Source organism: Erinaceus europaeus, chromosome 3 (assembly GCF_950295315.1).
Source record: "Erinaceus europaeus chromosome 3, mEriEur2.1, whole genome shotgun sequence".
Classification (NCBI taxonomy): domain Eukaryota; kingdom Metazoa; phylum Chordata; class Mammalia; order Eulipotyphla; family Erinaceidae; genus Erinaceus; species Erinaceus europaeus.
Window position 1 is genome coordinate 69,001,447 of NC_080164.1, and position 27,170 is coordinate 69,028,616.

General features: G+C 41.1%; 1 protein-coding gene across 1 annotated transcript; it reads left to right on the top strand.

Moving 5' to 3' along the window:
* CREG2 (cellular repressor of E1A stimulated genes 2) lies at positions 1-27,097 on the top strand. The gene is made up of 4 exons (XM_007521884.3): positions 1-700; positions 2,853-3,022; positions 23,199-23,312; positions 25,321-27,097. The coding sequence occupies exons 1-4, from the start codon at positions 302-304 to the stop codon at positions 25,466-25,468; spliced, it is 831 nt and encodes a 276-aa protein (XP_007521946.1). The 5' UTR covers positions 1-301; the 3' UTR covers positions 25,469-27,097.
* Positions 27,098-27,170: the final 73 nt, after the last annotated feature.

A 27,170-nucleotide genomic window follows, 5' to 3' on the forward strand; every position in this document is an offset into this window, starting at 1 on the left:
GTTAAATGACTCCGCAGGGTGACCCAGCTATTGAGTGGAGGAGGTGTTGAGCCAGCACTTGAAGCGCCTGCGCTTTCTAGGAGGAGAGGGACCCACCCCGGAGCCACCGCGCCCTGCGGTGGGTGCAATTGCGTGGAATCCGGCCTGTTGGAAGAGGCTGGGGGCGCTGACGCCGGGAGGAGGACCCACCAGCAGGGGGGACCCGACGCCGCTTCCCTCGTCACCGCAAGGGGGCGCTGCGCCGTGTGCGGGGCCGTGGCGCTGCGAGCGACCCCCGAGGCAGGACGTGCCCGCCCGCAAGATGTCTGTGCGCTACGGCCCGAGCAGCCTCTGCTGGCTGCTGTACTGCGGCGTCCTCCTGGCCCCGGCCGCGGGCTACGTGATCGTGAGCTCGGTGTCCTGGGCCGTCACCAACGAGGTGGACGAGGACCTGGACGGCGCGTCTACGGAGGAGGCGCTGCCCGCGCTGCTGGAGGACTCGGGCAGCCTCTGGCAGCAGCGCTTCCCGGCCTCGGCGCACAAGGAGAGCGCCCACCTGCCGCCCCCCGCGGGTGCTGCCCGCGCCAGGCCGCCCCCCGCGCCCCCCGGGATGTTCTCCTACCCCCGGGAGAGCGGCCCCCGGCTGCGCCCCGGCACAGCCCGTTTCCTGGCCCACGCCAGCGCCTGGGGCTGTCTGGCCACCGCGTCCTCACACCTGAAGGTAAGCCCGCCTGCGCGCTGCAGGTGCAGGTGCAGGTGCAGGTGCAGGTGTAGGCGGCGCCCGAGAAGCAGGGGGACGCCGCGGGCCGCTCCCGCCCTCAGACCTGCCTGGCACGCACGCTGGACTGAGCACTGAGCCTGAGCATCTTGCAGAGTGCAACCAGCTTGTGCTTGGTCAGCCTAGCAAAGTGGTGGTGCTGGTGGTGGAAAGGGAATGGCTGAGAGCCGGGCTTCCTGCCAGGTAGATGGGATTGAAGCCCATTGTGGAGATAGGCAAAGAGACAACAAACAGGTAACCAGTGCCTGGACCAGAGACCTGCTGGACACCAGAAGCCAGAGTTACCATTGACATTACAGAGTAGACCAACTTCTGGGTCACTGACATCGAACTGGTGAATAGAGCGGGTGTAGAAAACTGAGAGGGAGGGCGGTGAAGCAAAATTCAAGAACTCTTCAGCAAAGATTTCTTGTCCATTGTGCATACTTGCTGGAACGAGTTTCTAGCTGCAGTTCTTACTATTCATAGGCTGACACATTTTACTCCCTTACTAGATGTGATTCCACCTTGAACCAAAATGACATGGATAGATGATGAAATTGTAACATCCCTAAGTATACATCTTCCAGAAAATGTTACTGGCTGTTAAGAGTAGATGCAAGGGCAATAGTTTGAACTCCTGTATATATATATTCCACAGGTCATGTGAGTCATTTACCAGTGCTTAGGCTCTGACTCCAGCTCCCAGACTACTTAGGACTCTCCATTTTATGTTTTACATCAGTGAAAGGAAGTGGTGGAGTGGGTAGTTTTGAAGGGCCTTTTTAAGGTAAATAAATATGTAAAAGACTTTACTCTGATTACAGAAACAGTCTTAAACCTTTTCAGGCGAGATTCAGAGTCTGCTTGGATATCAGAGCACCAAAATAGTTTTTTCACCACTCTATCTCCTGAGGCACACCTTGAAAAGATATGAACTCAGGGTTGTCTTTGTCTTAGAAGTGTTACATGACAGCATGGTGTGCAGAGCTGGGAGTACGGATGGCTTCAGCCTTCCAAGAAAACACAATATTAAGGAGTCCTTCAAATGGTAGTACAAATTTATTCAGATTCTGTTTTTCAGTTTGTCATAAACTTCTTAGTATTGTGCTTTGTATCCAGGGCAGGTACATGTGAATATTCTCTGAGTTAATGGAGTTTGGAGTAAAAATCAATATTAGAAAAGGAAAAAGTATTAGAAAAGGAAACAGTTCTAAGAAAAGAGATGTTAGAAAAAATATCCTCACAACATTGACACTAGACATTCAATTACTCAAAATGATGTTTTAAAAATTATTTACTGAGGGGGCCAGGCACTGGCACACCCGGTTGAGTACACGTTACCAACCGCAAGGACCACGTTCCAGCCCCCTGCTCCCCACCTGCAAGGGGGACACTTCACAAATGGTGAAGCAGGTCTGCAGGTGTGTCTGTCTTTCCTTCTTCCTCTCTTTATCCCCCTCTCTTCTCAATTTCTCTTTGTCCTATCTAATAATATAGAAAGAGAGACAGAAAGGAAAAAAATGGCTGCCAGGAGTGGTGGATTCATCATGCCAGCACTTAGCTTCAACTATAAACCGGGGGGGGGGGGGTGATCATTTACTGACAAATCAGTGGGGGTGGGGGAGAGAAAATCAGAGCATCACTCTAGCGCATGCAAAACCAGGTATCCAACTTGAACCTCATGCTTAAGAGTCCAACATTTTATTCACTGTGTCACCTTCTGGACTACTTGGTATTTAAGGTTCATATCTACTTTCTTTTTTATTTTTTGCAAGTTCATGTGTTTAAATTCTTTTTTAATGTGTTTTTATTGGGGATTAATGGTTTGTAGTAAATACAGTTGTTGGCACATGTGTAAAATGTTTCAATTTTTTGCAAAGCACCCCAGCCTAGGCCCTCCTCCACCATCATGCACCAGGACCTGAAAGCCTCCCTCCCCACCCCGCTGCAAGAGTCCTTTGCTTTGGTGTGACTCATATCTTCTTATGATGTGTCTCCTTCCCTTCACATCCCCAGCCCTCCGCAATTTTTCCTGGTCAGAGACACAAGCTAAACTCTCCATTCGAGTCCATCTTCAACACTTCATTGAAAAGTCTTTCTTGGTGTTTGTTAGATCTCAGGACTGCCATTTGGGAGTTGCCTGCCTATCAGTGATGGTCCCTTGAACAACAGCACTGGAATTCCTTTCTTCTACATGACACCCAAGGACCCCGTGGTAGCTGATCTGATGAAGAACCCCATGGCCTCACTCCTGCTGCCAGAATCAGAAGGAGAGTTCTGCAGGTAGACAAGGATTTACTTCAGGTCCTCTCTCTGTGTTGTCTCTGGGAGGTTGCCTTTCACCGGATCCTGGGATGCATAGTGATGTCTTGAAGTGGCGTGAGCGTACACTTACAATCAGAGAGAGCTCTACCGCTCCTCATGCTTTGTGGCTGGGGACAAGTGACTTAACCTTTAGGAGCCTCAGTTTCCTCATGTGTAAAATGAGAATAAGAAACTACCTCACTGAAATAAGAGGATGGCTTAATTGTGGGTGGAATGTACTGATTTCTGTCTAGGAGAATGTGCTCTTACCTTTTTTTAAAATTTTTATTTATTATTGAATAAAGACAGAAAAATTGAGAGGAGAGGGAGGGAGACAGAGAGACTTCTGCAGCTCTACTTCACAACTCATGAAACTTTCCCCCTACAGGTGGGGGACCAGGGGCGTGAACCCAGATCCTTGAGCACTATACTGTGTACTCTTTTTTTTTTTTTTACTCTGATTTTTTTTTGGGGGGGAATTGATGTTTTACATTCAACAGTAAGTATAATAGTTTGTACATGCATAACATTCCCCAGTTTCCAATATAACAATACAACCCCCGCTAGGTCCTCTGAATCCTTCTTGGACCTATATTCTCCCCACCCCCAACCCAGAGTCTTTTACTTTGGTGCAATATGCCAATTACATTTCAGGTTCGACTTGTGTTTTCTTTTCTGATCTTGTTTTTCAACTTCTGCCTGAGAGTGAGATCATCCCATATTCATCCTTCTGTTTCTGACTTATTTCACTCAACATGATTTTTTCAAGGTCCATCCAAGATGGGCTGAAAACGGTGAAGTCACCATTTTTTACAGCTGAGTAGTGTTCCATTGGGTATATATACCACAGCTTGCTCAGCCACTCATCTGTTGTTGGACACCTGGGTTGCTTCCAGGTTTTGGCTATTACAAATTGTGCTGCCAAGAACATATGTGCACACAGATCTTTTTGGATGGATATGTTGGGTTCCTTAGGATATATCTCTAGGAGAAGAATTGCAGGGTCATAGGGTAGGTCCATTTCTAGGCTTCTGAGAGTTCTCCAGACTCTTCTCCACAGAGGTTGGACCAATTGACATTCCCACCCAGCAGTGTAGGAGGGTTCCTTTGACCCCACACCCTCTCTAGCATTTGCTGCTGTTACCTTTTCTGATGTATGATATTCTCACAGGAGTGAAGTGGTATCTCGTTGTTGTCTTTATTTGCATTTCTTTGACAATCAGAAACTTGGAGCATTTTTTCATGTGTTTCTCGGCCTTTTGGATCTCTTCTGTGGTGAATATTCTGCCCATGTCTTCTCCCCATTTTTGGATGGGGTTATTTGTTGTCTTGTTGTTGAGTTTGGCAAGCTCTTTATATATGTTGGTTATTAACCTCTTCTCTGATGTATGGCATGTAAAGATCTCCCATTCTCTTGGTTTGGGTAGTGGTTTCTTTTGCTGTGAAGAAGCCTTTTAATTTGATGTAGTCCCATAGTTTTATACTTGCCTTAGTCTTCTTTGTAATTGGATTCTTTTCATTGAAGATGTCTTTGAAATTTCTGCGGAAAAGAGTTCTGCCAATATTTTCTTCTAAGTATCTGATAGTTTGTGGTCTAACATCCAAGTCCTTGATCCACTTGGAATTAACTTTTGTATTTGGTGAAATACAGTGTTTCAGTTTCATTCTTCTGCATGTTTCAACCCATTGTTTCCAACACCATTTGTTGAAGAGACTCTGCTTTCCCCATTTAATAGTGGGAGCACCTTTGTCAAAGATTATAGATGTCCATAGGTGTGGGGGCTCATTTCTGAGCTCTCAGTTCTATTCCACTGGTCAGTGTGTCTATTCATGTTCCAGTACCAAGCAGTTTTGATGACAATGGCCCTATAATACAATTTGAGATCTGGGAGTGTGATGCCTTCAGTTCTGTTCTTTTTTCTCAAGATTGTTTTGGCAATTCTAGGTCTTTTCTGGTTCCAGATAAACATTTGTAGCATTTGTTCTATTCTCCAAAAAAATTTGCTTGGGATCTTGATGGGGATAGCATTAAATTTGTAGATGGCTCTGGGTAGTATATTCATTTTGATGATGTTAATTCTACCGACCCATGAACGTGGAATATCTTTCCACTTCTTTGTGTCTTTTTCAATTTCCTTGAGTAGTAGTGACTCATAATTTTCAGTATACAACTCTTTCCCTTCCTTGATTAGGTTTACTCCTAGATATTTTATTGTTTTAGTTGCTATAGTAAAAGGAATTGATTTCTGGATTTGAATGTTAATTTTGTAGCCTGACACCTTATTATATTGCCTGATGATTTCCAAAACTTGCTGGATTCCTTAGATTTTTCCGTGTATACTATCATGTCATCTGCAAATAAGGAGAGTTTGACTTCTTCTCTTCCAATCTGTATGCCTTTAATTCCTTGCTCCTGCCTGATTGCTATGGCAAGAACTTCCAACACTATGTTGAATAGTAATGGTGATAGTGGGCAGCCCTGTCTAGTACCTGATCTGAGGGGAAATGCTTCCAGTTTTTCACCATTGAGTATGATGTTGGCTGTAGGTTTGCTATATATAGACTCCACTATCTTCAGGAATTTTCCATCTATTCCCATTTTTTGTAGTGTTTTGATCATAAAGGGATGTTGTATTTTGTCAAAGGCTTTCTCTGCATCTATTGATATGACCATGTGGTTTTTGGTCTTGCTTTTGTTGATGTGGTGGATCACATTGATAGATTTACATATATTAAACCAACCTTGCATGCCTGGGATAAACCCCACTTGGTCATGATGAACAATCTTTTTAATATACTGTTGTATCCGGTTGGCTAGAATTTTGTTCAATATTTTTACATCTATGTTCATCAGAGATATTGGTCTGTAGTTTTCTTTTTTGGTTGTGTCCCTGTCTGCTTTTGGTATCAAAGTGATGTTGGCTTCATAGAAGCTGGCAGGGAGTATTCCAGTGTCTTCAATCTTCTGGAAGACTTTTAAAAGTAGAGGTATTAGTTCTTCTTTGAAGGTTATGTAGAATTCATTTGTAAAACCATCTGGTCCAGAACTTTTATTTTTGGGGAGATTTTTGATAACTGTTTCAACTTCATTGGCTGTGATGGGCCTGTTCATGTTATCCACTTCCTCTTTACTTAGTTTTGGAAGTTGGTAGGTATCTAGGAAATCGTCCATTTCTTCCAGGTTCTCTAGCTTGGTGGCATATAGTTGTTCATAGAAGCCTCGCATGATATGTTGAATTTCTGAGGTGTCTGTTGTGATATCTCCTCTTTCATTTACTATCCGATTAATTTGGGTCTTCTCCCTTTTTTGTTTTGTGAGTCTGGCTAAAGGTTTGTCGATTTTGTTTACTCTTTCAAAGAACCAATATTTACTTTCGTTCATCTTTTGTATGGTTTTTCTATTCTCAATGTTATTGATTTCTGCCCTAACTTTAGTGATTCCTGTCCTTCTGGTTGCTTTAGGGTTCCTTTGTTCTTCTTCTTCTAGGTCTTTAAGATGTGCAATCAGGCTGTTTATTTGTCCTTTTTCTTGTTTCCTAATGTGTGCTTGTATAGCTAAGAACTTCCCTCTCAGTACTGCCTTAGCTGTGTCCCAAATATTTTGATAGCTTGTGTCTTCGTTTTCATTGAATTCTCGAAACATTTTGATTTCTTCCTTGATTTCCTCTTTGACCTAGAAGTTATTAAGAAGTGTACTGTTGAGCTTCCACATTTTGGGACTGTTACTAATCTTTTGTTCATTGTTAAGTGTTAGTTTCATTCCACTGTGGTCTGAGAAGATGCTTGGGATGATTTCAATGCTCTTGAATTTGCTGATGCTGTCTTTGTGGCCTAACATATGGTCTATCCTTGAGAATGACTCATGTGGACTTGAGTAAAATGTGTATTCCAGTTTCATGGGATGAATGACTCTGAAAATGTCCAATAGTTCTAGTTTATCTATCTCTTCATTTAGATCCGTTATGTCTTTATTGATTTTCTGCCTGGATGATCTGTCAAGTTGAGAGAGTGGGGTGTTGAAGTCCCTTACTATGATTGTCTTACTGTTAATATATTGCTGTAGCTCTTTCAGTAGAAGTTTGATGTATTTAAAGCACAAGGACCGGCATAAGGATCCCGGTTCGAACCCCGGCTCCCCACCTGCAGGGGAGTCCCTTCACAGGCGGTGAAGCAGGTCTGCAGGTGTCTATCTTTCTCTCCCCCTCTCTGTCTTCCCCTCCTCTCTCCATTTCTCTCTGTCCTATCCAACAATGACAACAACAATAATAACTACAACAATAAAACAACAAGGGCAACAAAAGGGAATAAATAAAATAAAATTTAAAAAAAAAAAAAAAGAAGTTTGATGTATTTAGATGGCTTCTCATTGGGTGCATAGATGTTAATAATTGTTAAGTCCTCTTGATTGACTGATCCTCTGAGCATTAAGTAGTGTCCATTCCTATCTTTTTTAATCTTATCTATTTTAAATTCTATCATGTCAGATATGAGAATAGCTGTTCCTGCCCTTTTTTGTGGGCCATTGGCTTGTATGATAGTTTTCCATCCTTTCACTTTAAGTCTGTGTTTGTCTTGTTGAGTTAGGTGGGTTTCCTGTAGACAGCATATTGTTGGGTTGTGTTTTCTGATCCATCTTCCTACTCTGTGTCTTTTAATAGGTGAATTCAGGCCATTGACATTTATTGATATCAAAGATTGAAGATATTTTTACCTCATTCTTATAGAGTTTTAGAGTGTTCTGATATATGTCCTATTTGTGGTGGTCTGGTTGTTTATAGGACACCTTTCAGAACTTCTTTCAGGGCAGGCTTGGTGATAGTTGATTCCTTCAACTGTTCCTTGTCTGAGAAGGTTTTGATGTCTCCATCTAATCTGAATGACAGTCTAGCAGGATATAGTATTCTTGGCTGAAAGCCTTTCTCATTGAGCACTCGATAGATATCTTGCCATTCTCTTCTGGCCTGTAGTGTTTTTGTGGAGAAGTCTGCTGCTAATCTTATGGGTTTTCCTCTGTAGGTGACTCTTTGTTTTTCTCTTGCAGCCTTGAGGATCCTTTCTTTATCCTTATTCCTTTCCGTTCTAAGTATGATATGTCTTGGGGTCTTTAAGTCTGGGTTAATTCTGTTTGGGACCCTCTGGGCTTCTTGAATCTTTATGTCTTTGATGTTGTCTAGACTAGAGAAGTTTTCAGCTATTATGGCCTCGAAAATGCTTTCTTCTCCTCCTTCTCTTTCTTCCTCTGGTATGCCAATAATGCATATATTGTTTCTTTTGAAGTCATCCCATAGGTCTCTGTTGTTGTTTTCAGCATCTCTTAATCTCTTTTTGAGATCTCTTACTTCTTTTTTAGTTGTCTCTAATTCATCCTCAATCTTGCTAAATCTGTTTTCAGCCTCATAGATGCTATTCTCTCTGCCCTCTACTGTTTTCTGGAGTTCATCTATTTTGTTGCCTTCTCTGATACTGTTTTAGCTTGTTCAGCTTGTTGCATTCTTAGCTCAGCTATTTCAGCTTTCAGCTCTCTAATAACCATGAGATAATTAGTATTTTCTTCCATATTCTCATTTGTTGTTCCTGTATTTCTGATTACAATTATTTCAAATTCTTTACTCACTCCTGTTATTATTTCCTTAGCTAATGTTTGGATGTTGAACTCATTATTTTTTGCTTCACCCTCTGGAGGACTTTTAGCTGGACTCTTGTCCTGGTTCGATTCTCCAATATTTTTTCTTGTTGTTTTAACCATTTTATATATTATGTTATGAGTTCCCTTTATCAGTACTTTTCAAATTATTGATCACTATTGCCTGGAATGACTTGTGTCTAAGTAAGTTAATTAAAGGGTTCACAGTAGTGGAAGTTAACAGTTGTCTCAATCCCTGAGTTGGAGCTCAGTGGTTTAAAAGCCTCTTTTTTTTTTCTTCCCTGTAGGCTATGGGAGCCTGAGAGCTTTTAAACTATCAATAGGCTTCTTAGCTTAATCACTGACTCCTGACCAAGAGATAAAGCAGGGTGTGGCAGAGATAATCCAGTGGTTATGCAAAGAGACTTTCACAACCCCTCAGCTATGCCACCGAGGTATAGGTCTTCTCCTGAGTTTCCTGGTTAGATCTCTGTCCCCTGGTGTCCCTCCCTGTTGCTGCTCCAGATTCTGAGGGTAGTAGTAATGGAGACTCAGAGTTGCACTTGGTGAGTCTCTGGAGAGTCCTCTCCTCCCTTAAGCTGTCCCCTTGTTGGTGGAGTAGACTGGAGGTGATGTCTCAATTGATAAACTGCTGAACTGTTAGCAGTCACTTAATCTCTCCCTAGGCTCCTCTCTCCTCTCTGTCACCAGTCACATGTGTTTGTACTCACCAGTGATTTAGTGGGTTCCTGTGGTCATTCTAGTCCTGTCTTGTTTTGGTCTTGGGTGGTCTCCTTTGGTATTCCTAGTTGATTCGGGAGAGGAGAGGCGAGGAGAGGAGAGAAAGTGATCTCGGGTTGTATTTTCTGATCCATCTTCCTACTCTGTGTCTTTTAATAGGTGAATTCAGGCCATTGACATTTATTGATATCAAAGATTGAAGATATTTTAATGCCATTCTTGTAGAGTTTTAGAGTGTTCTGATATATGTCCTATTTATGATGGTCTGACTGTTTATAGAAGACCTTTCAGAACTTCTTTCAGGGCAGGCTTGGTGATAGTTGATTCCTTCAACTGTTCCTTGTCTGAGAAGGTTTTGATGCCTCCATCTAGTCTGAATGACAGTCTAGTAGGATACAGTAGTCTTGGTTGAAAGCCTTTCTCATTGAGCACTCGATAGATATCTTGCCATTCTCTTCAGGCCTGTAGTGTTTGTGTGGAGAAGTCTGCTGCTAATCTTATGGGTTTTCCCTCTGTAGGGGACTCTTTGTTTTTCTCTTGCAGCCTTCAGGATCCTTATTCCTTTCCATTCTAAATATGATGTGTCTTGGTGTCTTTAAGTCTGGGTTAATTCTGTTTGGGACCCTCTGGGCTTCTTGAATCTTTATGTCTTTGATGTTGTGTAGACTAGAGAAGTATTCAGCTATTATGTCCTGAAGAATGCTTTCTTCCTCTCCCTCTCTTTCTTCCTCTGGTAAGCCACTAGTGTGTATATTGTTTCTTTTGAAGTCATCCCATAGGTCTCTGTTGTTGTTTTCAGCATCTCTTAACCTCTTTTTGAGATCTCTTACTTCTTTTTTAGTTGTCTCTGATTCATCCTCGATCTTGCTATGTCTGTCTTCAGCCTCATAGATTCTATTCTCTCTGCCCTCTGCTGTTTTCTGGAGTTCATCTATTTTGTTACCCTGTTCTGATATTGTTTTAACTTGTTCAACTAGTTGTGTTCTTAGCTCAGTTATTTCAGCTTTCAGCTCTCTAATAACCTTGAGATAGTGTTTTCTTCCAGAGTCTCATTTGTTGTTCCTGTATGTCTGATTACAATTCTTTCAAACTCTTTACTCACTCCTGTGATTATTTCCTTAGGTAATGTTTGGATGTTGAACTCATTATTTTGTGCTTCACCCTTTGGGGGGCTTTTAGCTGGACTGTTGTCCTGGTTAGTTTCTCCAATATTTCTTCTTGTTGGTTTACCCATTTTATATATTATGTTATGAGTTCCCTCTCTTAGTACTTGGGATGGAGTTGGTGTATTGCACCAAAGTAATAGACTCTGGGGTGAGGTGGAGGGTTCATCCTAGAACGTGATGGCAGAGGTTGAATTGTGGGGATTGAATTGTTATGTGGAAAACTGAGAAATGTTACACATGTATAAACTACTGTTTATACTACTATTTTACTGTTGATTATAAACCATTAATCCCCCCCAATAAAGAAAAAAAGTGGGCGGAGGTAGATAGCATGATGGTTATGCAAAGAGTCTCTCATGCTGAGGCTCCAAAGTCTCAGGTTCAATTCCCCATACCACCATAAGCCAGAGCTGAATAGTGCTCTGGAAAGAAAGAAAGGAAGGAGGGAGGGAGGGAGGAAGGAAGGAAGGAAATAAAAGAATAGAAAAGGAAACAAAAAATTATTTTTAAAAAAGTGTAGCTCATTAAATTGTGACTATAGGAGCCACGTGGTTGCTCACCCATTACCACACATGACCACATGCACACATGTTACCACATGCAAAGACCCAGGTTCAAATACCTGGTACCCACCTACAGGAGAAAAAACTTCAGAAACAGTGAGCCACTGCTGGAGGTATCTCTTCATCTCTTTGTCTGTTTCCCCCTCTCTTTCTATGTCCATCAGCTTCTACTAAAAAAAAATTTGTTTTAAATAAACAGCCACCAGGAGCAATGCAATAGTGCAGGTGCTGAGACCCAGCAATAATCCTAGTGGCAAAAACCAAAATATAATTAGTGAGTCTAAAAGGACGGAGCAAGAGGATGATTGCTTATCTCAACAGAGGCTAAATATCTGGAAGGCAGTCTTGTCTTTTAATTGGATGCAATGTGAGTGCAGTCACAGTCTTCTCATTCATTTATAACTCTCCAGTCATCTACTTCACTTTTTCACACACATAGTGCTTAACTGACCATTGTCCCTGTTTAGTCATATTCTGGAGCCCCCAGATTATGGGGTCCATGCCTTGAAACAGTATTGCCTTGTGGGGGTATCCCTGTGGACATGACACCTGCTCCATTAAGAGCAGACTTTTGAATGTTTTAGTCCCTGACTCTCCTGGAGTAAACTATTAAATATCATATTAGGCTCTGCTTTTGGTAATAGTAAGGCCAGTAAGAAAAAGTTAAAAGAAGTGCAAGTCCTGGATGATCTCACTCTCAGGCAGAAGTTGAAAAACAAGATCAGAAAAGAAAACACAAGTAGAACCTGAAATGGAATTGGCGTATTGCACCAAAGTAAAAGACTCTGGGGTGGGTTGGGTAGGGGGGAGAATACAGGTCCATGAAAGATGATAAATGACATAGTGGGGGTTGTATTGTTAAATGGGAAACTGGGGAATGTTATGCATGTACAAACTATTGTATTTACTGTTGAAGGTAAAACATTAATTCCCCAATAAAGAAATAAATTAAAACAAAAAAAGAAGAAGAAGTACAAGTCCTTCAGCCAGCAGAGGTAACAAACAGTGCAGGGGGTGCGCTCCAGAGCCAGCAATGTAAGGAATATAGTGGAGACACCACAAGAGGAAGGGCAGCTCCAGGACAGTTTGTACCACTCTGCCAGGCTCTGTATCAATCCATGAATCCATTGCCATGACCCAGCATGGAATATTCTAGTTGACTTAGGCAATTCCAACCCTCAGCTGTGGGGGTGGCCCAGGAATTCCTAAAGCTGTGTGTGAGAGAATGTTCAGAGTCTGTTACTAAGAGGAGTGGGGAATGTCACCCCCAGAACCAAGTAGGCTCTCATAAATTATAAACCACTGATCAGGGATGCCAGGCTACACACTAAGCCCTACTCTTTAATACCATTGCTTTTGTTCACTATTTTTGAGGAGCAGTAAAACTACTGGCAAGCTAAGTATTTTATTTGTTTGTTTACCAAATGCAATGCATATGCAGTTTTTATAGTTACCATGTGAATTTCAACTCATAAGAGAAACTTGGATGGGAGTCGGGCAGTAGCGCATCGGGTAAAGCGCAGGTGGCACAAAGCGCAAGGACCAACGTAAGGATCCTGGTTCAAGCCCCGGGGTCCCCACCTACAGGGGAGTCACTTCACAAGCAGTGAAGCAGGTCTGCAGGTGTCTACCTTTCTCTCCTCCTCTCTGTCTTCCACTCCTCTCTCTATTTCTTTCTGTCCTATCCAACAATGACGACATCAATAACTACAACAATAATTACAACAATAAAACAACAAGGACAACCAAAGGGAATAAATAAATAAATAAGTGAAAACTTGGTTTGGCAGGGGCATACCCGGTTGGGTGCACATGTTACCAGGCACAAGGACTCAGGATCAAGCCCCTGTTCTTCACCTTCAGGGGGGAAGCATCACGAGCAGTGAAGTGGTGCTGTAGCTGTCTCTCTTTCCCTCTCCCTCTCTGACTTTCCTCCCCTCTCAATTTCTCTCTGTCCTATTGCATAAAAGCCAATGAAAAGGGAGAAAATGACCGCTGAGAGTGGTGGTTTCTTTGTGCAGGCACCAAGTCCCAGCAATAATCCTGGTGGCAAAAAGAAAAAAAATCCCTCACAATACAGCAGTTGCGTTTTTGCAGTGGTAAAATCATTGAAATGATAACACTCTTTAATGGTACAGTGTTCTCACATGAAGCAATTTGCCCGACGAGATGGGTATGTCCACTGTTTCTCAACAGGATGTGTAATAAAGAAAAATTCCCGAGCAGGTGAAGACAAGTTCCTTAAGCATAAACAAAACAAAGCCCCAATTTAACAAGTGCAAATTTCTCAAGATTCTTATGTCATACAAATGAATGAGGATGACCCTTAATGAATCATGCCTCAATGCAGTCATTTGAAAAAGATGAACCATATGTGAAATAAGGATCTTTCAAAGTCTGTTTAGTTGTGTCACGAGTCCCCCAAGATTGCTCTCAGACTCAAAAATTCACTAGAAAGACTAGGAGTTCACAGTGTATTACAATGACAGGACACAGTTTGAGATCAGCAAAAGTCAAAGTCGCATGGGACAAAGTCAGAGAAACCAGGCATGAGCCTTCTAGTGTCCCTTACCAGAGGAATCACATGGGATGCACTCAGTTCTCCAGCAGTGAGGCATGTCTACATATGCAAGGGACAGTCAACCAGGGACATTCACCTGAGCCTTGTACCCAGGCCTTAAGCTATAATTCAGTCATGTCTTCACACACACACACACACACACACACACACACACACACACACACACACACACACACACACTGCCCAACACTGCCCAACTGCTGGCAACCACACATCTCTTTATGGGGACTCTAGTTTTGCCTTTCCCAGAATGTCACGCATTTGACATTTTACTTTTGTAACCCTCTCAAGTTGGCTTCTTTCACAGGTGTTTGAGGTTCATCCATGTTTTTTCATGGTTTTATAGCTCATTTCTTTTTTTGTGCTAGATAATATTCCCTTGTCTGAATTTACACATCTTGGTTGCTTCTAGGTTTTGGCAATTGTGAATGGAGCTACTCTAAACATCCAAATACAGGTTTTGTTATGAACATAAGTTTTTAACTCCTCTGCATAAATTCCAAGGAGCACAGGTTTGGATCAGACAGTAAGGGGATGCCTAGTTTTGTAAGAAATTGCCACACTCTTCCAGTGCAGCTGTACAATTTTGCATCCCCACCAAGATGCACCAGCTGAAAGATCCTGTTGTTCTACATTCTTGCCAGCATTTGGTGTTGTCAGTGTTCTTCTGGGGCTGGGGCCTCCTAAAATACCAGTGGCTTTAAAATGGTTTTAATTTGCCCACCCTTAGTGACTTTTGGTGTGGAGCAGCTTTTCAATGCTTATCTGCCATCTGTATCTTCTTTTATGAGGTGTCTGTTAAGGCCTTTGATCTGTTCTTTAATCAGATTATTTTGCGCCTATCTTTACCATGGACACCTTTAAATATATCTACCTTACTCATTTTTTAAGTTTTACTTATTAACATGATAGAGGTACAAGGAGAGAAAGAAAGTTCTAGAAGGAGCTGGGTGGTTGTGCACCCAAGTGCACGTGTTACAGTGCTCAAGGACCCAGGTTCAAGCCCCTGGTCCCTACCTATAGAGGGAAAGCTTTGCAAGTGGTGAAGCAGTGCTACAGATGTCTTTCTGTTTCTCTCCCTCTCTATCACTCCCTTGCCTCTCAATTTCTGGCTGTCTCTATCCAATAAAAAAATAAATAAAGATAAAGCAAAAAAAAAAAAAAGCTTAAAAAAAAAAGAAAAAAGAAAAGAAAGAGTCAGAACAGGCTAGGGAGATAGATAGCATGATGGTTACACGAAAGATTCTCGTGCCTGAGGCTCTAAGGTCCACCATAAGCCAGAACTGAACAGTGCTCTGTTATCTCTCTGTGTATCTCTCTCATTAAAATAAAATAAATAATTTTTTTTCTTTTTTTATTGGGGAATTAATGTTTTACATTCAACAGTAAATACAGTAGTTTGTACATGCATAACATTTCCCAGTTTCCCATATAACAATACAACCCCCACTAGGTCCTCTGTCATCCTTCTTGGATCTGTATTCTCCCCACCCACCCAACTCCACCTCAGAGTCTTTTACTTTGGTGCAATATGCCAATTCCAGTTCAGGTTCTACTGTGTTTTCTTTTCTGATCTTGTTTTTCAATTTCTGCCTGAGAGTGAGATCATCCCATATTCATTCTGCTGTTTCTGACTTATTTCACTTAACATGAATTTTTCAAGGTCCATCCAAGATCAGCTGAAAATGGTGAAGTCACCATTTTTTTATAGCTGAGTAGTAGTCCATTGTGTATATATACCATAACTTGCTCAGCCACTCATCTGTTGGACACCTGGGTTGCTTCCAGGTTTTGGCTATTACAAATTGTGCTGCTAAGAACATATGTGTACACAGATCTTTTTGATGGGTGTGTTGGGTTCCTTAGGATATATCCCCAGAAGCAGAATTGCAGATCATAGGGTAGGTCCATTTCTAGCCTTCTGAGAGTTCTTCAGACTGTTCTCCACAGAGGGTGGACCAAATGACAATCCCACCAGCAGTGTAGGAGACCCCACAACCTCTCCAGCATTTGCTGCTGTTACCTTTTCTGATGTATGACATTCTTACAGGAGTGAAGTGATATCTCATTGTTGTCTTTATTTACATTTCTCTGACAATCAGAGACTTGGAGCATTTTGCATGAGTTTCTTGGCCTTTTGGATCTCTTCTGTGGTGAATATTCTGTCCATGTCCTCCCCCCCATTTTTGGATGGGGTTATTTGTTGTCTTGTTGTTGAGATTTGTAAATTTTTCATATATTCTGGTTATTAGCCTCTTGTCTGATGTATTGCATGTAAAGATCTTCTCCCATTCTATAAGGGGTCTCTTGGTTTGGGTAGTAGTTTCTTTAGCTGTGCATAAGCTTTTTAATTTGGTATAGGCCCATAGGTTTATACTTGCCTTAGTCTTCTTTGTAATTGGATTTGTTTCATTGAAGATGGCTTTAAAATTTATGTGGAAAAGGGTTCTGCTAATATTTTCCTCTAAGTATCTGATAGTTTGTGGTCTAACATCCAAGTCCTTGACCCACTTGGAATTTACTTTTGCATTTGGTGAAATATAGTGGTTCTGTTTCATTCTTCTGCATGTTTTAACACATTGTTTCCAACACTATATGTTGAAGAGACTCTGCTTTCCCCATTTAATAGTCTGGGCCCCTTTGTCAAAGATTAGATGTCCATAGGTGTGGGGGCTCATTTCTGGGCTCTCAGATCTATTCCACTGGTCAGTGTGTCTATTCATGTTCCAGTACCAAGCAGTTTTGATGACAGTGGCCCTCTAGTACAATTTGAGATCTGGGAGTGTGATGCCTCCGGTTCTGTTCTTTCTTCTCAGGATTATTTTGGCAATTCTAGGTCTTTTCTGGTTCCAGATAAACATTTGTAGCATTTGTTCTATTCTCCAAAAAATGTGGTTGGGATCTTGATGGGGATAGCATTAAATTTGTAGATGGCTCTGGGTAATATATTCATTTTGATGATGTTAATTCTTCCAACCCATCCATGAACATGGAATATCTTTCCACTTCTTTGTGTCTTTTTCAATTTCCTTGAGTAGTGACTCATAATTTTCAGTATACAACTCTTTCACTTCTTTGGTTAGATTTACTCCTAGATATTTTATTGTTTTAGTTGCTATAGTAAAAGGAATTGATTTCTGGATTTCAACTTCTTCTAGCTTAGTGTTTGCATAGAGGAATGCCACTGACTTTAGAATGTTAATTTTGTAGCCTGACACCTTACTATATTGCCTGATGATTTCCAAAACTTCTTGCTGTATTCCTTAGGTTTTTCTACGTATACTATCATGTCATCTGCAAATAGGGAGAGTTTGACTTCTTCTCTTCCAATCTGTATGCCTTTAATTCCTTGCTCCTGCCTGATTGCTATGGCAAGAACTTCCAACACTGTGTTTAATAGTAATAGTGATAGTGAACATCCCTGTCTAGTACGTGATCTGAGGGGAAATGCTTCCAGTTTTTCATCATTAAGTATGATATTGGCTGTAGGTTTGCTATATATATATATATATATATTTCACTATCTTGAGGAGTTTTCCTTCTATTCCCATTTTTTGTAGTGTTTTGATAATATGGATGTTACATTTTGTCAAAGGCTTTCTCTGTATTTATTGATATGACCTTGGGGTTTTTGATCTGGCTTTTGTTAATGTGGTGGATCACATTGATTATGTATATTAGACATTGATTGTGTATATTAAACCAACCTTGCATGCCTGAGATAAACCCTACTTGGTCATGATGAACAATCTTTTTAATATACTGTTGTATCCGGTTGGCTCGAATTTTGTTCAATATTTTAGCATCTAAATGTATCAGAGATATTGGTCTGTAGTTTTCTTTTTTGGTTGTGTCCCTGTCTGCTTTTGGTATCAAAGTGATGTTGGCTTCATAGAAACTAGGAGGGAGTATTCCAGTGTCTTCAATCTTCTGGAATACTTTTAAAAGTAGAGGTATTAGTTCTTCTTTGATGGTTATATAGAATTCATTCGTAAAACCATCTGGTCCAGAACTTTTATTCTTGGGAAGGTTTTTGATAATTCTTTAAATTTCATTAGCAATGATGGGCCTGTTCATATTATCTAGTTCCTCTTTATTTAATTTTGGATATTCGTAGTATCTAGGAAATCATTCATTTCTACCAGGTTCTCTAGCTTGGTGGCATATAGTTGTTCATAGAAGCCTCGCATGATATGTTGAATTTCTGCGGTGTCTCTTGTGATATCTCCTCTTTCATTTACAATCCAAATTACTTGGGTCTTCTCCTTTTCTGTTTTGTGAGTCTGCCTAAAGGTTTGTTGATTTTGTTCACTCTTTCGAAGAACCAACATTTACTTTCGTTGATCTTTTTTATGGTTTTCTTATTTTCAGTGTTAGTTATTTCTGCCCTCACTTTAGTGATTTCTGTCCTCTGGTTTCTTTAGGGTTCCTCTGTTCTTCCTCCTCTTCTTCTTCTTCTTCTTCTTCTTCTTCTTCTTCTTCTTCTTCTTCTTCTTCTTCTTCTTCTTCTTCTTCTTCTTCTTCTTCCCCTTCCCCTTCCCCTTCCCCTTCCCCTTCCCCTTCCCCTTCTCCTTCTCCTTTTCCTTCTCCTTCTTCGTCTTTAAGATGTGCAATCAGGCTGCTTATTTGTGCTTTTTCTTGTTTCCTAATATGTGCTTGTATGGCTAAGAACTTCCCTCTCAGTACTGCCTTAGCTGTGTCCCAAATATTTTGATAGCTTGTGTTTTCATTTTCATTGAAGTCTCAAAACATTTTGATTTCTTCCTTTATTTCCTCTTTGACCCAATAGTTGTTAAGTAGTGTACTGTTGAGCTTCCACATTTTGGGACTATTACTAATCTGTTGTTGATTGTTAAGTGTTAGTTTCATTCCACTGTGGTCTGAGAAGATGGTTGGGATGATTTCAATGCTCTTGAATTTGCTGATGCTGTCTTTGTGGCCTAACATATGGTCTATCCTTGAGAATGACCCATGTGGACTTGAGTAAAATGTGTTTTCCAGTTTCTTGGGATAATGACTCTGAAAATGTCCAATATTTGTAGTTTATCTATCTCCTCATTTAGTTCCCTTATGTCTTTATTGATTTTCTGCCTGGATGATCTGTCCAGTTGAGCAAGTGGGTGTTGAAGTCCCCTACTATGATTGTGTTGCTGTTAATATATTGCTGTAGCTCTTTCAGTAGACATTTGATGTATTTAGATGACTTCTCATTGGGTGCATAGATGTTAATAATTGTTAAGTCCTCTTGATTGACTTATCTTCTGAGCATTAAGTAGTGTCCATTCCTATCTTTTTAATCTTATCTATTTTAAAATCTATTGTGTTAGATGGACCAACGTAAGGATCCCAGTTCGAGCCCCCAGCTCCCCGCCTGCAGGGGAGTCGCTTCATAGGTGGTGAAGCAGGTCTGCAGGTGTCTATCTTTCTCTCCCCCCTCTATCTTCCCCTCCTCTCTCCATTTCTCTCTGTCCTATCCAACAACAATGACATCAATAACAACAACGATAACTACAATAATAAAACAACAAGGGAAACAAAAGGGAATAAATAAAATAATAAAAAAAGAAATAAAAAAATTAAAAAAAAAAAAGAATAGCTGTTTCTGCCCTTTTTTGTGGGCCACTGGCCTGTATGATAGTTTCTCATCCTTTCACTTTGAGTCTGTTTGCCTTGTTGAGTTAGGTGGGTTTCCTGTAAACAGCATATTGTTGGGTTGTGTTTTCTGATCCAACTTCTGACTGTGTCTTTTAATAGGTGAATTCAGGCCATTGACATTTATTGATATCAAAGTTTGAAGATATTTTAATACCATTCTTGTAGAGTTTTAGAGTGTTCTGATAGATGGCATATTTATGGTGGTCTGATTTATGGTGGTCTATAGGAGACCTTTCAGAACTTCTTTCAGGGCAGGCCGGGTGATAGTTGATTCTTTCAACTGTTGCTTGTCTGAGAAGGTTTTTATGCCTCCACCTAGTCTAATTGACAGTCTAGTAGGATACAGTAGTCTTGGTTGAAAACCTTTCTCATTGAGCACTCGATAGATATCTTGCCATTCTCTTCTAGCCTGCAGTGTTTGTGTGGAGAAGTCTGCTGGTAATCTTATGGGTTTTCCTCTGTAGGTGACTCTTTGTTTTTCTCTTGCAGCCTTCAGGATCCTTATTCCTTTCCATTCTAAATATGATGTGTCTTGGTGTCTTTAAGTCTGGGTTAATTCTGTTTGGGACCCTCTGGGCTTCTTGAACCTTTATGTCTTTGATGTTGTTTAGACTAGAGAAGTTTTTGGCTATTGTGGCCGGAAGAATGCTTTCTTCCTCTCCCTCTCTTTCTTCCTCTGGTAAGCCAGTAATACATATATTGTTTCTTTTGAAGTCATCTCATAGGCCTCTGTTGTTGTTTTCAGTATCTCTTAATCTCTTTTTGAGATCTCTTACTTCTTTTTTAGTTGTCTCTAATTCATCCTCAATCTTGCTAAGTCTGTCTTCAACCTCATTGATTCTATTCTCTCTCCCCTCTACTATTTTCTGGAGTTCATCTATTTTGTTACCCTGTTTTGATACTGTTTTAGCTTGTTCAGCTAATTGTGTTCTTAGCTCAGCTATTTCAGCTTTCAGCTCTCTAATAACCTTGAGATAATTAGTGTTTTCTTCCAAAGTCTCATTTGTTGTTTCTGTATTTCTGGTGACAATCCTTTCAAACTCTTTACTCACTCCTGTGATTATTTCCTTAACTATTGTTTGGATGTTACCATCATTATTTTGTGCTTCACCCTTTTGGGGGCTTGTAGCTGGACCCTTGTCTTGGTTCATTTCTCCAATATTTCTTCTGGTTGATTTAACCATTTTATATATATTATGTTATCAGTTCCCTCTCTCAGTACTTTTCAAATTACTGATCGCTCTTGCCTGGATTGACTTGTGTCTAAGTAAGGTAATTAAAGGGTTCACAGTGGTGGAAGTTAACAGTTGTTTCAATAGTATTTTAATCCCTGATTTGGAGCTCAGTGGCTTAAAAGCCTCCTTTGTGCTTTTTCTTCCCTGTAGGCTATGGGAGCCTGAGGGTTTTTAAACTTTAAGTAGGATTCTTAGCTTAATCACTGACTCCTGACCAAGAGATAAAGCAGGGTGGGGCAGAGATAAGCCAGTGGTTATGCAAAGAGACTTTCACAGCCATACCGCTATGCCACTGAGGTATAGGTCTTCTCTTGAGTTTCCTGGTTAGATTTCTGTCCTCTGGCGTCAGCCCAGGGCCTCCCTGCCACTGCTCCAGATTCTGAGGGCAGTAGCAATGGAGACTCAGAGTTGCACTTGGTAAATCTCAGGGGAGTCCTCTTATCCCTTCAGCTGTCCCCTTGTTGTTGGAACAGGCTGGAGGTGGTGTCTCAACTGATAAACCGCCAGACTGTTACCAGCCACTTAATCTCTCCCTAGGCTCCTCTCTGACTACCAGCCACATGTGTTTGCACTCACCAGTGATTTGGTGGGTTCCTGAAGTTTTCTAGTCCTGTCTTGTTTAGTTCCTAAGTGGTCTCCTTTGGTATTCCTTGTTGATCCAGGAGAGGAGAGGAGAGGAGAGGAGAGAAACAGATCTCTAAATAAAATATTTTTTTAAAAAAGAAAGAGCCAGAGCATCACTCTGGATCATGTGATTCTGGGGACCAAACTCAGGACTTCGTGCATTTTAACATTCCAGTACTCAAGCCATTGCACCATCTCTTTGGACATACCTTACTCTTTTTTTTTAAAGTTATGATTTATAGGGAGCCCAGTGGTAGCGCAGCAGGTTAAGTGTATGTGGCACAAAGCACAAGGACTGGCATAAGGATCCCGGTTCGAGCCCCCCCCCCCCGCCCCCGGCTCCCCACCTGCAGGGAAGTCGCTTCACCCAGAAGCCTGAACAAGTCATTTAACATATCTCATCTCATGGCCCTTACTTTTAAAACAAGGTTAATAAGAACACCTGTTTCCTAGAACTGATATGTCCATAACGTACAAATGCTCTTGGTGTAAATGTTAATAAATATTATAACAGCAAATGACAGACAGCATTTATACAGAAGTGTCGTAGAAATGCCAAAAAACGTATTGCACCAAAGTAAAAGACTCTGGGGTGGGTGGGTGGGGAGAATACAAGTCCATGAAGGATGATAAATGACATAGTGGGGGTTGTATTGTTAAATGGGAAACTGGGGAATGTTATGCATGTACAAACTATTGTATTTACTGTTGAATGTAAAACATTAATTCCCCAATAAAGAAATAAAGAAAAAAAGAAAAAAAAAAGAAATGCCAAAAACAATATATGAATGCACGTGACTGACATTATTGTTATGTTTCCCCACCCTTGAGCCATCTTCCCCAACATATCAAGGTAACTTAAAAAAAAACAAGTGTAAGCTTGTGACCAAAGGGTTTTTTCTCTTAGGGTTTCAAAGTTCTTTGCTTGCTACAATATGCTACCTCCAGTCCATTTTCCTCCTTTTATTTTCCATTTCTTTTTCTTCTTTCTTTTCCTTTCTTTCTATTATACTTGCTAGGACAGAAATAAATTGAGAGGGGAGAGTAGACAGAGAGGGAAAGAGAAAGACACCTGAAGACCTGCTTCACTGCTCATGATGCTCCTCCCCCTGCAGTTGGGGGGGGGCTCTAACCGGGACCCTTGCACATGGTAACATGTGTGCTTATCAGGTGCACCACCACCCAGTCTCTCTCTTGCTTTTCTTCTTAAACATCAATATAAATGAGATGACCCAGTATTTGTCCTTCTCCTTCTGACTTAACTTACATGTCATAATTCTTTCAAGTTATATCTAAGATGAGGCAAAGAAGATGATTTTATCATTTATTTTTTTAATATTGACTATTATCTCTTTTTTATTTAATTTAATTTATTTATTTATTATTGGCTAGAGATAGAGAGAAATTGAGAGGGCAGGGAAGAGACAGATGGGGGAGAGACAAAGAGACACCTGCAGTACTGCTTCACCATTTGTGAAGCTTCCCCTCTGCAGCTGGGGACCAGGGGCTTGAACCTGGATCCTTGTGCACTATAATGTGTACACTTAACCTGATGCGTCACCACCTGAGCCCCAATTTCATCATTTCTTGAAGATGATATATATATGGCAACCTTCGTAGCCACTCATCTGTTGCTATAGTACATCTGGGTTGTGTTCAAGTTTGGGCAAATACAAGTTGTACTTCTGTGAATGTAGGTGTACATCCTCTTAAAATTATTAATGTGTGGTCTCCACCTGCAAGGGGAAAGCTTTGTGAGTGGTGAAGCAGGGCTGCAGGTGTCTCTCTGTCTCTCTCTCTCTTCCTATCACCCCCTTCTCTCTCAATTTCGGGCTGTCCCTACCCAATAAATGAAAAAAGAAAAAAAAAAAGTCTTTTAAAAAATTATTAATGTGAACCTTAGAGTTTTGTTCCCGTGAATGTTTCATGATAATTTTTAATATAAGAAAAATGTTCTTCACACACAGAAAAAGTATCGTTGACCCAGAAGATCCCCGGTGTGCACGGTTGACGCTCACTGGGAAGATGATGGCAGTGCCCCCAGAAGAACTAGAATTTGCCAAGCAAGCTATGTTTTCAAGGTTTGTATGTGCTTTTAAGTTGATTTGCCCACGAGGTGGTAGAGTGCAGAAGGTGTACGCAAGAGGTATGTGTGATCCTTGGCATCACATAGGCCAGAGTAATGCTCTGGTTCTCTCCCTTATTGATAAATAAGAAAACATAGAGGTTTGGAACCCAGACCGCTCATCTGATAGAGTACACACTTTACCATGTTTGAGCACTTGGTTCTGAGCCCCAGACTATCACATGGGAGTACCATGTAAAGGAGAAGCTTCGCGGGCAGTAGAGCAGTGCTGTGGTGTCTCTGCCTCTCTCTCACTGTATCTCCCTCTTTATCTGGAAAAACAGAAGGAAAAAAAGTCCACTGAGATCATGGTGCAATCATGCAGATACAAAGCCCTGATGACAAAAGGAAAAAGCAAAGCAGAGATTCTGAAGCAGCACCAATCTTGATCCCTATCTTTGAGCCACCTTCTCCAACACATAGAGATAACTTTCAAAAAAAGAAAAGAACAAAGCATAAGCTTGTCTTGGCTATTTGTGGTGGCAGCAGAGACCAAGTCAAAGGGTTCTAGTGGGTCTCACAAAAGCGCCCCATACCGAGAGGATCCCAGCACAGTTCCTTGTATGCTTTGCTTGTATGATACTCTACCTTGAAATGGAGATTACGGAGCCTTTGTCATCATGTCAACATGAACAACTCCAAATGATCCTGCTAAGCAGAGTGCCAAGAGTAAGAGAAAACTCCCCAGAGTGGACCTCGCAGCCCTGCATCTAGGCCACTGAGGAGGCTGATGGATACAGCTTTCTGGATCCACCTGACATACTTACCAACTAAGTTTCCTGGAGATAAGATTCAATAGTCTAAAATTTCTGTATTTTTATAAGGCACAGACCAGAACACCACTCATTTTTAGCATAAATAGTGCTAGGGCTAAAACTAGGGCCTCTGTCTTCCAAGTTTTACCACCTCAGTGGCCCTGTTTTTTGTTTGTTTGTTTGCTTGCTTGTTTGTTTTAGATCTGTCTAAGAGGTATGAGGGAGAGAGAGAATCAGAGCATCACTCTGGCACAGGACCTCATGCCTGAGAGCCCAGTGTTTTACTCACTGTAGCACCTCCCAGGCCACAGCCCTAAAGTTTTATCAGCAGGTCCAGGACATAAGTATGCACAGGTCACCTCTCTCACTGAGTGGGTCACAGTGAGAGAGGTGACCTGTGTGGGGGTCAGAGCTCCCAACGTGAGGAGGGTGTGTGCATGGAGAAGTGAGTGTTGAAGTCTGTTCCTGGGTGAAGAGGGCATCTGTGGAGACAGTTGCCTTGTAGGAAGTATCTGGAGAAGCAGGCAGCTACACTGGCTTATGGACCAAAAACAGGCAAGTGGACATTTGTCTAAATCAGTCAAAGACTTTCGCAAAAGCAGTAAGTCAGGTGTGCCATCCTCAAACCTGCAAAAACAGAATTTTTTAAAAAAAATATTTATTTATTTATTTATTCCCTTTTGTTGCCCTTATTGTTTTATGGTTGTAGTTATTATTGTTGTTATTGATATATTTGTTGTTGGATAGGAGAGAGAAATGAGAGAGGAGGGGAAGACAGAAAGGGGGAAAGAAAGATAGACACCTGCAGACCTGCTTCACCACCTGTGAAGCGACTCCCCTGCAGGTGGGAAACCGGGGGCTCGAACCGAGATCCTTGTGCTTCACGCTTAACCCGCTGCACTACCACCTGACTCCCAGATTATATATATATATATGAGAATCTATGTAATCTACATAAATAAATGTAGCAAGGAGAGGGGAAAACCCAGTTTCTTGCTTCCATGGAAAAGATCATATATATACTAATAGGAAAGCAACTAGGTTAACTCTGGAACTGTGTTGGGATTGGATCTATCTACATGAATTTGTGATTTTCAGTACACAGAGAAATATAGGTGTGTGTGTGTGTGTGTGTGTGTGTGTGTGTGTGTATGTGTGTGTGTCCTCTGACCAGCACTCTTCACAGTGGCTGCTCCTTTCTACCTGCAGACATCCGGTTATGAGGAAGTGGCCTCGTCAGTATGAATGGTTCTTTATGAAGATGAGGATAGAACATATCTGGCTTCAGAAATGGTATGGAGGAGTATCTGATATTTCAGCAGAGGAATATTTCAAAGCAGCTCCAAGAAAGGCCTGAAGGAGTAAAAGGAAAGTCCTCAGTGTTTTGCATAAAATGAAAACCTCTTAAGTGATACTGCCATATAGCTCTTGCTGTCTTTTTGTTGAAGGGCCCATAACAGCCATGTCATCCTCACAGCAAGAAAAGAGAAGGTGAGTGAGGAACTCTGTGCTAGACTGGAGGTCAGAGTGGGTGTTTGCAAATCCCCATTCATATAGGTATTTCACATGAATGGTGTCTGTGGATGTTGTGTTCCCATCCTCACCCATTTGGGAATCATTGTTGGTTGTCAAGATGGTATGTTAGGACAGTTGCTGTTTCATTAAGACAAAAATAATATTACTAATAACTGTATGACTGTATATACAGTGTGATTGCTCTGTATTTTTTGTGTCTTGCTGTGCCAAAAACAAAGCCTTGATTCTAAGCTCATTGAGCCCATAAAGGAACTAAATATGACTCCTACCACTGTTTAGGGTAAGGGTGCAAGAATCTTTGTGCATGGGTTATTCATCATGCTGCTGATTGCAAGTGTATTCAATTATAATTGCTACAATATGTTGGTCACTTGTGATGAATCCTGTGAAGACACACTTTTGTGCACAGTTTAATTGTGTATAAGCAGGCCAGGAATGAACATTAATGAGGTAGAAACATTAGAGAATCAAGTTTGTGACACCCCCCACCCCTGCCGCAACTGCTAGTGTTTCTGATTGAGGGTTCCCTTCTCTTAGACCTGAGGAGATGACACATTAAAAAAAAAAAAAAGCAACTCCTTTTATGGAATCTAGAGAAGAGAGAAAGAGAGGAGAGGTGAGAACTGAGAAAGTAAAGACATAAGAGAAGAAAAGAAACAAAATCAATAAGTGAAGGTATGTTTTCTACCAGGTCATGGGCCAGGCTCTTGACAGGGTGGTGTCATGGAAATCACACAGCCAGTGAAAGGTACCTTGAATTTTCTGCTGACAGACATGAAAACCAAGACTCAGAGAGGCAAAATCAGTAACCCAAGGTGTAAATTCAAAAGACCACATATCACAGGTGAAGTGGTACCTTGAAATTTTCTACTTTTAGGATTAAGGCAAAATGCACAAGTAGTCACTGAACCAGGACATTCAGTAAAAGTGACGACTAACCTACCTCTAGATGATTTGCCGTTGGTTTCTACCAAAAAAAAAAAAAAGTATCTAAAATCCTATTCTTACTACAGATTAAAATCTCTCTATAGAGTGTTTTCAGGAGCTCCTGTTTGCAAGAAATTCCATTATCTACACCGATGGCCTGCATAGATCTATATGCGTAAACACCCAAGAACGTTCATGTTGAGGTCTACTCAGTATCAATAATCTAGCAAGACCCAGTGTTCTGTCCTTTTGTAGTGGATAGAAGCTCTCTTAGGTGAACTAGATGTGCTGTATGACATAAAACTGCATCGCCACATACAGGAAATACACATTTAAAACAAATAAATCAGTATTAGTAGTGTCACACTTCTGTTTTTAAAAAAAATATAAGATATAGAGTGTTTAAATTGTAAAATGATATTTTAAGCACCTGCTAGTAAGAGTATAGCAAGATGCTCAGAATTATTTTTTCAGAAGTCGATTCTCAAAAGAGCACCCAACAATGGCAATTTCATATATATATATATTTAGTTATTTATTTATTCCCTTTTGTTGCCCTTGTTGTTTTATTGTAGTTATTATTGTTGTCGTTGTTG